Raw genomic sequence first — 14,549 nt, 5'->3', positions numbered from 1 at the left:
GAAAATTATCAGTCTTGCACTGGAGATAAAGGCATTGCTAGGTTCAACAAAGCATGGGTTAAAATGTCCTGGTGATGCTGATGTTTGAGTATCTAGAAAATCAGTACCAATAAAACTTGTGTATCTGTGAGCTCAACTGATCAATGGTTAAACTACATGTGGGAATTAGATCTCATGACATTATCCACAAAGATCAGGGAAAGCTCCCGATGTCCTTGTCAGTACCTATCTATTAATCAACAAATCCCAAAATAGCCCATAATAGTTGGCCATTATTTCATTTTATGGAATCTTGCTCTATGCAAATTGGTTGCCACATTGGCAACAAATCAACATCACATTTCAAAAGATAATTAATTGCTCATAAATTAATATGGGATTTCCTATCTCTAGCAATGGGGTATTGACTTGATTCCTGAGGCCATCGATATATATGTTAAGTTCTTTTCTCTTTAATGCTGGGGAGCCCCTGCTGTTCTTTATCCAGCTTACCCACTTCTGAGAGCACAATATCTAATCAGCCAATGTAGGCCTGTGCTGCTCACCCTTCTCACTGGGGATATGTGGCAGGCTCATTGGAATTCTGTATAATGGGATTGGTGAGGTATGGATGAATCCATTGGAATTCTGTATAATGGGATTGGTGAGGTATGGATGAATCCATTGGAATTCTGTATAATGGGATTGGTGAGGTATGGATGAATCCATTGGAATTCTGTATAATGGGATTGGTGAGGTATGGATGAATCCATTGGAATTCTGTATAATGAGATCGGCAAGGTGTGAAGGGACGCTTTAGAATTCTAATCAATAATGGGCTGACACATTTTCACTTATTTATTTCACTTCCTCTGACTGGCCTGAGTAACCATGAAAGTGAAAGGAAAGAGCAGTTCTTAATGTTACAGATTTGCTTGTCTGTATACTACTGGATTTTCTGCTAAGCGTTTTCTACCAAAGCTTCCTTCACAGATCCACCCTACATGCACACTTCATCTTTGAAAATTGAAAATGAAAGTATTGAAAATTCAACCTAGGATGGGGGCAATGTGTGGCAGCAGATTGTCCACTGCTTTACACAGCACTTGATTTTTGTTTTTTATGTGGATTGGCAGATTTAACAAATTTAACCACTGTTCATTCCCTGGGTCTGTTTTGTGCTGGTTTAGTTTTGATTTCTGGAAGAACTATTGACTTTTAAGCGCACACAGATAAAGATAAAAAAAAATCTCTTCAAACCTGATCACATTACCACCTAATATGCGTGCTCATTCATTCCAAAAAGAATAGGATAGCAGACATGAATGGTGGCTGGGAAATTCAAATTCAAAAAATTAAATAAGTCTGGAATGAAAAAGTTAGCATCAGTAATGACATTCATGAAACTACCAGATTGTCATAAAAATCCATCTGGGTCATTTTATGTCCTTCAGGGAAGGAAATCTGTCAGCCTTATTCAGGTTGGTCTATATTGTTGGATTAGGGTCCAGATTGCTGTTTTTATTGTGTTTTTCCTTGTAGTCTTAGCTTTCTTTACACTTGCTTATGTTTTTATAATCACCTGTTTGTAAACTTTTAGTAACTTGTAGTGTATTTGGTTTTATACTTCAGATTTGGTTCAGATCGGGTTGTTGTATAAAGGGAGGGCATGTGGTCAAGCTCTTTGTTACTTCTTACTTGCCTTGTTTGCTGGTACAGGCTGACCCTGTCTGACCGGTACTGTGATGAACATCTAATAAAACGGCTGTAACCATAAGATTTGCGCCTCATTCTTGACTTCTGAAGAACCTTCTGGATGACATCATCTCCAGATCTAGCAATGTATAACTCCAGGTCCAGAGCAATGTGGTTTGCTCTTAATTCTCTTCTGAAATGACCAAACGAGCCATTTGGCTCATGACCATTTGGGAATGGGCATTAACTGCTGGCCATGCCATTCCTGCCTATATCCCACGAATGAAAGATGATCTTAACGGGTCAGAACTCTGAACTCAACTGCTTAATTTTAAACATCATATTAATGGCTGGCAGTCAGCTTTCCAGATCCACCTTAATTTACAAGGAGTCTTCTAACACCCAAATAGAATTCCAGAACAGAACAAATACAGGCCGTCCCCAGGTAATGAATGGGTTCTGGTTTTACAGATATTCTAAAGTCAATTTGGTCCATTAGTCAGAAAATACACAAATATTACTTGATATGGTAACATACCTCACAGTATTGTAATGAATGGCATCAAAACACATAAGACTGTTAAGAAAGAATAACTACTAATAAGGGAGAGGGAGAGGGAAAAAGCTAGTTCTGCCATAAATCGGGTGTTTCTAACCCTGGGACAGCCTGTATGATCAATGCTGTCTTGTTTGGGACCCCAATGTTTATCATGTAGATATTTTTGAAATTCGCAATGAAAGTTGACAGTAAAATACAGCATTATTATTTCTTCTTTTAAGCTCTTCAATTCTTATTGGATTGTTGAATCTAACAGAAAGCAGCATTACTACTCCAGGACGCAGCATTAGCCAATCTTAAAAATATTACTATGACATCAAATATTTGGCATTTATATTAGGTTAGGGAGATAGGAAAGAAAGTGCCTGGTTCTGCTTATCTGGGAAGCATGTAATGTAAGGTGAACCTAGGTTGGGCTCAGTTGAGGAAGTGGATAAGAGCTGAAAAACAGGAAGGAAGATAACATTTGGGACAGATCTGAGTATGAAGGGGTGCAATAGAGGAGGAGGAGGGCGTGAGGTGAGTAAAAGGACTCAGAGACAAACTGCAGATTTGCAGGGGGCTGGGAGTCTGAAGATCTAGGCATGGGGGAGACAAAATGTGAGAGGGTCTTGGGTGAAGGTGGATAAGGGAGGAGGGCTGAGGATGAGGCACTGAACAAGGGCATGTTTGTGCATGCAGCACAGCCTTGTCTCCATTTGTCTTGGATCACAAGGATGTGTTGTGTGCAAAGGCCACTCAAAGTTAAAATACATCAAACACAGGCATTTCTCAACAAGAACACGCTCCCTGCCAGCAGTGGGCCACAAGTATTAGTCATGCAGTTTTACATGAGAATATTAATACAGAAGTAACTAAAAAAATCCTTTCATTTTGATAATTAGTCTCAATAAAAACATTCATAGACTTGTGGAATGCAAATCTTCTTAAATCTGTTAAATTTGCTGAGTTGGCTTCACATTCATATCTCAGTGCCTCATCTTTCCTGTTTTCATAAATCACACTCTTCACAACCAGTGTCCAGAGGTTTATATCAACAATTTAGACATAAATATAAATGACCTGATGAAAAAATTTACAGATGATACCAAATTTAGTGGTATGGTTAATAGCAAGGAAGAAAACTGAAGATATCAGTGGACACATTAGTTGGGCAGAAGACGGCAAATGAAATTCAATCCAGAAGAGTCTGAGGTAATGCATTGATGATGACAAACAATAGATGAGTTACGATAAGATATTGAGGAGTGTTAAAGAAAAGTGGGACCCAGGAGCACATGTCCACAGATCCATAAAAGTAGCAAAACCGTTAAGAATCGTTACGAAGGTGAATGACATAATTTCTTTTCTAGCTGAGGTAGAGAATGTAAAAGGACATTATGCTAGAACTGTATAAAATAATGCAGTTTTGCAATAATGGCTTAAAATAATGCAGAACATTTGTGACACAGAAAGAGGCCATTTAGCCAAATGTATTTATTCCAGTCGATAAAACAGCTACACAGCCTAATCCTTACAATCTGAAGCTTTCCTCCTCACTGTGAACTACATGGTTAATGTTTATAACATCTGCAAATTTCTTTATCATGCCTCCTACATTTAAATCCAAAATATTAATGTCTCCTAGAGACAGCAAATCAACATGCACAAAGTACCATGGATATGCACTAGAAAAAGCCTTCCTGTGGCAAAAGTACCTGCCAACCATTACCCATTGCATCCTGCTGCTGAGCCAATTTTTGCCATTCTTCTTTGGATTCCTTAGTCTTTTTGACAAGCCTGCTACGTGCTACCTTGTCAAGAGGTCCATAACTAATAAAATATGGTCAGCACTGTTTACTATGTTACAGGACGGATGTGACAGCAACATGAGAGGCTACCAAATCTTATGGAGGACATTGCTAGGGATAGGGATTTTAGCCATGGGGAAAGGCAGGATAAGTTGAGGTTGTTTTCTTTGGAGTACAATAGGCAGAATGGAAATTTAATTGAGGTGTATAAAATGCTGATGGTTCTAAACAAAATGGATAGAAAAGGATCTACTTCCACTAGCAGAGATGTCAATAAGCAGGAGGTATGGTTTATATAATTGTTCGAAGGATTAGGGAGAGAAGGGGATTTTTCACTCAGAGGTTGTGAAGGCTTGGAACTCACTGCCTGAAAAGGTGGCAGGAATCCTCATTACATTTAAAAGGGCAATTTGAAAAGTACCAGAAGTGTGATAACATACAAGTCTGTAAAACAAGAGGTGAAAACTGGGGCTAGTCTGGATAGCTGTGTTTTAGCCTGAATGGGCATGATGGCCCGAATGGTTTCCTTGTGTGTTATAATTGTCTGTGATTCTATGATTAAAACATATCTGAACTGGAATTTTTTTTTACATCCAAACTCATACCAAGTCTTACTTATTTGTCACTTCTGTTTTTGCTTTTCACATTAGCTCCCAATAGATTGATGCTTCAAACTTAAATTTCTTATGGGCTTCTTTTTCTTAATTATCTTTGCGACCTCCTCTGGATTTCCAATTCTGCATCTTGGCTTTTTGCCTGGACACAAGTGCTTTCAACCACCAAAATTCACCTTAGAACTGTTTCTTTGCCCAAGCTTTCTATCATGCCAATATCTCCTCTTTGACTTGATGTCGAGTATGCCCTCCAACCTGTTCATACGTAACAATACTAAATAAATTTAAATCTTTGTCATTGTAAACACTGCTGACGATTGCAATATAAATATTTATATAATATACTCTTTCACTTCCGACTAATTCTCCGGTGTGGTAGTTTGGAAATGGTGCACTTAATAGTTTCCAACAACATTGTTTGAAGATCAGAGTAACCTTGTCCACTGCTCTGACTAAAATTTAAACCTCAATCAATATCAACTAAGACATTAACTGCTGTTCTGGGAACTTTGCTGTGTTCAACGTGCCTGTTACCTTTCCCTCATCTCAGCTGTGACTCATCTTCAAATTGTTAACCTGCTTTCATGTGCTTGAGTAGTTCTGAGATTGTGAACGGGTCTATAAAAGCATATGTCTTTCCTTTCTTTAAAAAGCGTATTTATCCAATAAAACAAACAGATTATTTATATTGCTTTTAGCTGCTGAAAAGTTGAAATGTAAAACTCTGCCGTGAGACAGCTAAAGCTAATGTCACATTTTTTTAGCTGCCAACATGGCATGGGTATTTTGGCATGTTCATCACTCCCGGTGGCGAATCCACGCAGATACAGTGGCCTAATTTGACTCTTCAAAAGTCGATCCTCTGCATTTTCCCGCAGGTAAACTTGGCTTTTATTTCACTAAATTCACCTGCTTCTCGTTCTTTCTTTATGTACAAAGTTCTATACTCTCAGGGCACGTCGAGTGGCCCCACTGTTCCTGGCATTTTTTGTTCATGTTTAAAGAATGGCTTGAATGATGAAGTCACATCACGTGCAATGCTAAATGCCTTTTGTTGTCAGATACAGAGTTTGTTTCAAACACCAATGGGGTCAAAACAAAAAGCAGAAACAACCCTGGGCACTATTATAAACCACTTGATCCCGATAGAGTTCAGTATACAGATGTTGCCATCGAAAAAGCATCCAACATAAAATGTAAACCCATATAGTGTAAACATATTATCTATAATTATTTCATTTTCTATAATAGATTAGAAGTATAAAAATCAGCATATGATAGCACATAGCAAATCGCCAATGTGTTGCATCATTTAACAAAGAAGATCATAAGAAAAGATTGAAAGTATGTTGTTCCCCCAATAACCCACCATCATTGCACTGCCAGGAGTATCAGCCTTAAGCTTCTACCCTTTGTTATCAGTGTAGAGGTTAAAAATAATCCTCGGATCTACCTTGGCGTGCTGAGTGAGGAATTTCACTTAAATCATGCCGTTCACAATCGAAGCCAACCTTTTCTTAAATGTTCAAACTGCGGAGTGAAACAGCTGTTACTCGATCTAATTTCACCAAAGGAAGAACCAACTCTTTGCACCCCAGGACAGCTCGGGTGCTAAGAGGAGCTGCTGCTAAAACACCACCCGAACCAGTTGCGAGTGCTTACCTTGCGTGGTTCTGGAGTGGGACTGAGCAGAGCTGACAACGTAGCTCGCATCCAACTCTTTGTGCTCCTTTTGCTTCCCTTTGACAGATGGTGATTCACAGTCAGACGCGTTGGGGGTGGGGAGAGCTCCGGTCGTTGCCTTTACTATCAGAGCCACGTCTCCCAAGAGACTCTGGAGTGAAAACCCCCGTGTGTAAAGAAAGCTATCAGAGAGAAAGAGAGAGCAGGAGTGTGTGAAACCTCAACCATAGGCAAACAGTGTAAGCAGCAGAACTCCCAAAACAAAACCACTCACTCACCTATCTCCACCCAGCTCCCCGCCTGCTCCCTACGCTCAAATAGGTTTAAAGTCCTCTTTTTTTTCTCTTCCTTCCCAGCTTCTGGGAGAAGTATTTGTTTGAGTAAAATGTTATTGGCTGCCATCTACCGGTCGAAAGAGGGTGGCTAGCCGTGTGGGGACGAAATACCACACAGCTGGAGCCGAGACACCTACACACATCGCCGCAGGACACCCGCCTTCAGCTGGGCTGGCACTGAATGACGAGGAAAATGAGACCAAGCCTTTCTCAAAGAGATATCATCCTTTTAATGTTCATATTTTTGAATGTCTGTGCCTAGTTCTCCCTTCCATTTTCTCCCTTTTCCTCTTCAATGCAATGACTGCTACTGGGGTAACTGCTTCTTGACCCTGCAAAGTACATCCATTCTAACCACAGCATGGATCGTCAGCAATCAAAACAGAAAGTGCCTAGGAATACTCAGGGGTCAATCAGCATCTGTGGAGAGAGAAACAGTGCTAATGTTTCAGGTCTAAGACCCTTTATCAGAACGGATTGTCAGCATTTGTTAAAAAAAATCAACACAATATCCAGGCACCTCTTCCTTCAGCAACACCTGTGCCAAGTCCTGGAGGAAGAGGAAGTCATCCTGCTGTCCACATACAATAAGTAGGAATTCTCAAAGCTATGGGCCAACCCGTCCAGAATATGCAGCATCACATCTATTACATGGTACACAGTGTCATATCCAATAATAGCAGAATTCAAGGAAGAGTAGCATTGAGGGGAGCAGCGAATGGGGGAAAAAAAGTGAAATGGTGGGGAAATGAGTTGCAGTAAATGAAAACTGAGAAATATAGGCATTAATAATGGGAGAAAGAAATAAGAACATAATAAAGAAGAGTGTAGAAGGCCAAAGAAGGGAATGGTGCTTGGAATTTTGATTCAGTGTAAGAAACAATTTCTTCGGACATTGAGAAAGACTAGTGTAGAAATTGCAGGGGCCCTGGCAGATGTATTTAAAATGTCCTTAGCCACGGGTGCAGTGCCAGAGGACCGGAGGGTAACTCATGTTGTTAGACATGTCTGGACTCCAGAGCTTCGCTGTGGTCTGTTGGTTGGGAGATGGCTCAGCTCTGTCTATTGCTGTTATGTGCAACAGCTTCATCAGGTTGACACCCTTTTAGGTATTCCTGGACCATTTCAATGGTGTTATTTGGTGCCATAAACACAATGAGCATGTTGGTTGAATGAAGGTTGACTCACTCCTAAACTTTAATTTACTCAATCAGTGAAGGTGTAACATACATGATCTGCAATGAACAGTTACTTCTTTCACATGTTTACTTCTCAAATCACTTAGAACATGTCACTGAGCAATTATTTTGAGAAACAAAGCTTGATGTGAATTGCAAAGTGCATTATTGCATGTACAATAGTTACTGACAATGCACTTTTGTCTAGTTGTATAAAAATAACTGGAAAGTAATTTTCCAATCACTAAATCAGAGATTAATCCTGATTAATTTTAACAGAATAACTCAATTGCACCCTATTTTCTTTCTAAGGCTTGCTTTTTGGGACTTCAGGACTTTTCTCCATTGCAGAAATTCTGCTGTCACCACCCTGACCCACACTTTCTCTGAAATCACTCTTCACATAAAGAGATCAGATGGATTCCAAACACAAATAGTGTAGCCTTTTACAAGGTGCCTACACAATCTAAATAATTGCTTATTGTTCATATTTTATGACCACAACTTCTGTTCAAAATATTAAACAAACTTCAGACCAAAGCATTATTTTTAGCAGATGAGAATATAAATTTGCTATAAAATCTTTATTTTCAAATACTTTCCACAGACAAAAATTGATTATATTACCTAAATAAAACCAGTACATATTGGGTCAGAATTTGTTCTCAGTGACGAAGAAATAAAATTTGCAATTGACTTTGCAGAGTTGCCCTGAAACTTTTTGTGTGTTTCCCAGTTTATCTCATTGGACGATCCAAGCATTTTTTAGTGATTTGTGACATCTATAAGCATAGAATGCACAGGGAAATATTCAATCAACTGCCAAGGTTTCTATTTCCTGCTCCCATTTTATATCTTTTAAGGATGACTCTTTGTATCCCACAGCCCACTGCCATCACCACCATTTATCATCTGTGCACTGACCTTCAGCAATTCCAGTGAAGTGCTGTGTTAGTTTCCATGTGTATACTAACAACACCCAACTCTAGCCCACCACCTACCCTCATTAACCACTATGTCTTCACTAACATCAGACTCCTTGTTCAACAGGACAAACAGAAGCTTCTTCTGACTAAACATTGGGAAGATTGCACCTATTTAGGACAGTGTTCATCCTCAGTCACTTACATTAATTATGCATTTGTATTAAATATGCAGTAGTGGCTGTGAATTGCAAATACACTCCTGAAATTCTACTCCACTGAAATTTAGCAATCTTGATGCATAATATTACCTAAAAGTGACTGAAATATTCTAATGACGAGTTGGGCTGAAGGGCCTGTTTCCATGAATCTATGAATAATATTTTAAAAAAGCAACATTTTCCAGAGTACATATCCTCGAGTATCTTCTTGAAGTGCTCAATCATATTTGTTAAATAGAAAGAATCCTGTCTGAATTACTTGTGGAAGCTAACTTCTATCCTAATAAAATCAACACCAACTCAAAATAGGATCCTGGACCTGCAACTTGCCAGCAGTTTTAATTGTGCTCGTTTTACTATGTGTTTCTGTTTCTTACTTTTAAGAGTCATATTGGGTTTTTTGAAGGAAGGGTCTTTAATGGTTGTGAAGTTAGAGGTATAGATAAGTGATTTGAAATGTAACATCATGCACTACAATCAAATTTCTTGATATTTTTCTGTTTTATTCAGAAAGGAAATTGCTGGTGATACAGTATGCACTGGTCTGTTTCTCTGCCACTTGAAGATGACTAATTAGGGGAATCATGTTACTTATGATTTTATTTTGTGATGTGAGTTGGAAAAAGTCTATATTATTCACTACCTCTGATAAAAGCAGAGAATGCTGGAAATACTCAGCATGTCAGGCGGCATCTGTGGGGAAAAAACAAACACAGTTAATGCTTTAGATCAATTACTTTTCAATTGACTTTAAATATTTTGGTATGTACAAGTTCTCCTCATCTCCCCTGTGATCTTATCAATTATGTTAAAGCTATATCCCTTGAGTGTTGACCTGTGTGCTAAGGGAAATTGGTCCTTCCAATGTATTCTATCCAGATTTGTTCTAATTTGATATGTTTCAATTAAATCTCCGTTCAGCCTTCCCATTTACAAAGAAAACAACCTCATCTTTGCCAATTTTTCAACACACATAAAATTCTCCACTCCTTCCAAACCTTTATAAATTCCCCTCTGCCTCCTCTCTGAAGAAATCATATGCTTCTCGTAATGTTGTGAATGTAACTGTATGTGGTACTGTAGCTTTCTCCATGCTCTTAAATTCTATCCCACAGTCAATAAAGTGAAGTATCCAAAATGCCTTTCCAACCACCTTAAATATTTGCCCTGCTACTAGGAATGTGGACCCTAGGATCCTCCTTTTCCCCTGTATCCTGTCATACGTTGTGTATTTCCGTGATTTTATGTCAGCTGCCCTCCACACCCTTCATCATCAACCTCCTACATCTGTCAAACTTGAACTCCACTTACCATGTCTCTACCCAGTTCATTTATATCATCCTGACATCGACTGCAATCTTTTTCATCTACAAACACAAAGCCAGTTTTTGACACCTAAATGCCAGCTCAGAGATTCCTACATTTTATGGAATCATAGCATTTGTTGGGGGTGGGGGGTAGGGTTCACATACAAACAAATGATGATCCAAATTTGTCCCCGTGGCAAGAAGCAAATGGGAATGGTTGGCAGATGTTTGTGTGACTGGAAGGCTGTTACCTGTGTGGTTCCACAGAGCAGAGCTCAATACTCAGTCTCTTGTACTTCGTAATATGTTATCATAATTTAGACGTAAATGTAATATCTATAATAAAAAAGATTTGCAAAAGAAATGAAAAGTAGCCATAGGGTTGACAGTGAAGAGGAAAACTTTAAACTGCAGGAAGGTTTCGATAGTTTAGTCAATTGAGCAGAAAAATAGTAAATTGGATTTAATCCAGAGAAGTGTAAGGGACAGTATCACCCAACCACTTGCAGTAGTACAATAAGTGGGAGGATATTGAGTAGCATGGATGAACAGAAGAATCTTGGAGCGAATGTCCACAGATCCTTAATATTAGTAGTGTTAGAGATTATTCTGGAGTTATGAAATTAAATACGTAGCAGGTATTAATTAAAATGAGAACCAGTCTTCGGGAAATACCTGTTCACAATTTAACTTCCACTGCCATTGAAACCAATGTCGGGTGGGGGACATCCTGATCTGTACTATTGTAACTATGCAGGGGAAGACAATTGATGAATGTTCATGTAACTGGCACTCATTGAAACTTTCATGATAAGATCAGGGAAGCCATTAAGTGGCCATAAAGGCATATCCCTGCTACTTAATGCACAGCTCAGGACATTTCTATTTTGTCACTTAATATTCTGGCTATTTGTATACAAGGAGCCATCGCTCAACACTGTAACAAAAGCCGTATATTTTGGGTGTCTGGAGTTTGTGCTCAGAAGCTCTTGGACCAGCCACTAGTATATGAATAGTCAAAGGGGTTCTGCCAGTTGGGACGTGCTCCCTTTGTAAATACGTAATTCTGCAAAGTTACCTATCTACATTCAAAATGTTAAAGTTAAGTAGGTAATTATGGCCACTGGTTAATCATTCATTGTTGTCTTTGTGCTTAATAAATATGAAATATTACTGCACTGTTGAGAGAGGAGAAATAGATTCTCCAGAAGATCTGCTGTGTTGAATAAAGACCTTTTGTATTTCTCAGCAACAGCCTCTGTGTGACTCAGTTCAGCAGTCACAACAGTAGGACAGGTTAATAAGGTGCTTAGAAAAGCGTATGAAATGTTTTATGTTGTTAGACGAGGTATAGAATATAAGAACATGGGTTACATTGCAACTGCATGCAACACTAGTTAGGACACAGCCTGCGTACAGCTCTGGACACCACATTACATGGAGGCTATGATTGCACTGGAGAATACAATGGAGATAATGAGGATTTTGCCAAGAGAGAAAATTTGCTGTTATGAGGAAGGATTAAATAAAATAGTGTTGTTTTCTTCAGAATAGAGGAGGAGGAAGGTAGATTAAATGAGGAGTATAGAAGTATGAGACAAATAGGAAGGACCTACCTTGCTAAGCAGAGGAGTAAAAAAACTCAGCAGTCATAAATTTAAAGTAATTGGTAAGAGAATTAGCAGTAAGATGAGGAAAAACATTTTCACCCAGAGAATCGTGGGGGTTTGGAAACCACAGCCTGAAAGGACATTTGAAGCAAAAATATATTTTAAAAGTATTTGGATGTGCACTTGAACAGCTGTGAACTGCAAACCATTTACTGGACAGGGGGTTAGACTGGGGTCAATAGAATGGCTTAGAGACCTCTCTCTGTAACATATTTTCCATGATGTTATGATTGACATATTTACAGCTTTCTTAAATTTGAAAAATAATTCATTTAAATTACATGTAAATTGCATTTTCAATTGTGAACCATGTTTTATTGCCTTGCATTTAGAATAATTGCAGCACAATTTTTGTGTACTTCAATGCACACACTGAAATCTTCTCACTAATCTCTACATGTCAGCAAGATATTATTCAAGTTGTCTCCTTATGCCCATGACAAATTTGCTCTGATCCACAAGTACAGGCAACCCAAGGGCAAATTCATGATGAGAAATGCCAACAACAAGTGTCATAACTCTATTTGACAGTGAAAGGCTCAACCCCAAAGCTAATTGAAAAGCAAAAAACTAAAGGTGCTGGACGTGTGACATAAAAACAAAATGCTGGAGGTATTCAGCAGGACAAGCAGCATCTCTGAAGAGAGAAACAGAATTAATATTTCATGTCAGCCTGAAAAACCAAAGCTTATTGTGCCTCACTCAGCTTCCAAGAGTGTGTTTTCCAGCAGTGGTCTTGGGACTACCCCTCCTTGGTCTAGAAACACTGAAAATGATTGTACTGCCGTATCTGTTAACCAGCCAACAACAGACCATAGATCTTAAACTCCTTTCCAATGTTTTTAAATCAAGTGTTTGAAATTGTATTAATATTGTCAATAAAATCATTTCATTTAGATCCAATATTTTTACATTCCTAGTGTCATTTGGTCAATACATCCAGTAGTGTTAACACTTTATTTAAAAACATAGCACCATTGATACTCATGTGGGCCGCTGGGTGATACACCCTTTCAATGTTTGAGGGGCTTCCCCACCCAACTCAGCCCCTCCATGTCCAGTCGCGGAAGGAGCCTAGACTGTGGTCCTTCCCCATAGAGCCTTTGCATTGGCTGCACCGAGCTTCAGCGCATCCCTCAGCCAGTCTGCAGCATTGTTGAACAGACATCTCACTGTGCTGGAAGACCAACAAGTATTGGGCAGACCGAAGGGCATCTTTCACCAAGTTGATGACCTTCCAGCAGCACTTGATGTCTGTCTCAGTGTGTGACCTTGGGAACAGCCCATAGATTGGAGAGTCCTCCGTACGCAGCTGCTCGGGATGATCCTTGCCTCGAAGGATCCTTGCATCCTTCTCCGCACCCTCTTAGCAAATCAACAGACTGCAAAGAGGTGGATGACCATATTTTTCCCACCCTAGCCGTCCTGAGGGCAGTGGGCGTTAAGGATGATATTTCATCTGTACAGAAAGGATATGACTTGGAGGCCCCCTCTCACTGCCAGCCAAGTGAGGTCTTGGTGCTTGTTGGTGAGTTCTGGTGATGAGGCATTCTGCCAGATAATTTGGACAGTTTGCTCAGGTAACCACCCCACAGTATCCATAGAGTCCCTGTCCCACAGTGTCTGCAGGATGTTCTGTGCTGACCACTGCCTGATGGACTTGTGGTCAAAGGTGTTTGCTTGGTAGAACTTCTCCAAAAACAACAGGTAGTGTGGCAATGTCCACTGACTGGGACGTTGTGCGGGAATAGAGCTAGACCTATCCTCCACAACACCAGAGACAGGTAGAACCTCAGCACTTGGTGCTCACGTACTTTGCTTCCATGCACAGCCTGATGCAGTCAAACACAAAACTGGTCATTAGGATGAGGGTAATGTTGGGTACACTTTGGCCCCCATTCTCTGGGGACTTGTGCATCATGGCCTGTCGGACTCATTCCATCTTGGATCCCCAGATGAACCGGAAGATGGCCTGGGTAATTACCGAGGCACAGGTGTGGCTTGTTCCCCCTCCTGTGCCAAGTATAGCAGCCCTGAGGGCACATCGCACCTGATGTTCTTCCCAGTTATTGAGAGGGAGTGTTGTTTCCACAGACCCAATTTTTGTTTCACCTTTCCTCTTGGCTCCAGTCAATTCTTGTTACACACACCAGCTCCTCCCAACCAGATCACCAGCACCTTCAGGTAGTCAGACCTGATGGTGAAGGGAACATTGGATCAGTTGGGACAGTTGCTGAAGAGCATGGCCTCGCTCTTACAGCAGTTCACTCTGGCCCCTGATGCCAACTCAAACAGGTCGTAGATGCTGATCAATCTGTGAACTGACCATGGATCCGAGCAGAAGACGGCAACATCATCCATGTACAGGGAGGTTTTGACCTGGGTGCCTCCACTGTCTGGCAATGTCTTCCCTCTTTTGCTCTTGCCCTTCCTAATGGATTCGGCAATGGATGCAGCACACAAGCAAGAAAGGAGAGAGTGGACAACCCTGCCTGACTCCAGACTTGATTGGTAAGCTATCTGTTTCCCACTCATTGATTTGGACTACACTACAGATGGCTGTGTAGAGAATTTGGATCCAATTTCTGACTCCCT

At 40.1% G+C, this 14,549-nt stretch overlaps 1 protein-coding gene across 4 annotated transcripts in view; it reads right to left on the bottom strand.

Moving 5' to 3' along the window:
* pxylp1 (2-phosphoxylose phosphatase 1) overlaps positions 1-6,662 on the bottom strand; it is a 152,810-nt gene extending 146,148 nt beyond the window's left edge. For 2 of the 4 annotated variants that reach the window (XM_052018133.1, XM_052018135.1), the window contains exon 1: positions 6,300-6,543. In XM_052018133.1, the coding sequence (XP_051874093.1) occupies positions 6,300-6,350 (51 nt within the window). In that variant the 5' untranslated portion in view covers positions 6,351-6,543. Of the gene's footprint in view, positions 1-6,090; positions 6,168-6,299; positions 6,544-6,598 lie in introns of those variants that run through there. The other 2 variants (XM_052018132.1, XM_052018134.1) reach the window with 2 other exon arrangements.
* Between the last annotated feature and the right edge of the window lie 7,887 nt (positions 6,663-14,549).

This window comes from Pristis pectinata, chromosome 6 (assembly GCF_009764475.1).
Source record: "Pristis pectinata isolate sPriPec2 chromosome 6, sPriPec2.1.pri, whole genome shotgun sequence".
Taxonomy (NCBI): domain Eukaryota; kingdom Metazoa; phylum Chordata; class Chondrichthyes; order Rhinopristiformes; family Pristidae; genus Pristis; species Pristis pectinata.
The sequence above is the reverse complement of the archived record's forward strand: the minus strand, read 5'-3'. Positions and strand labels throughout refer to the sequence as shown.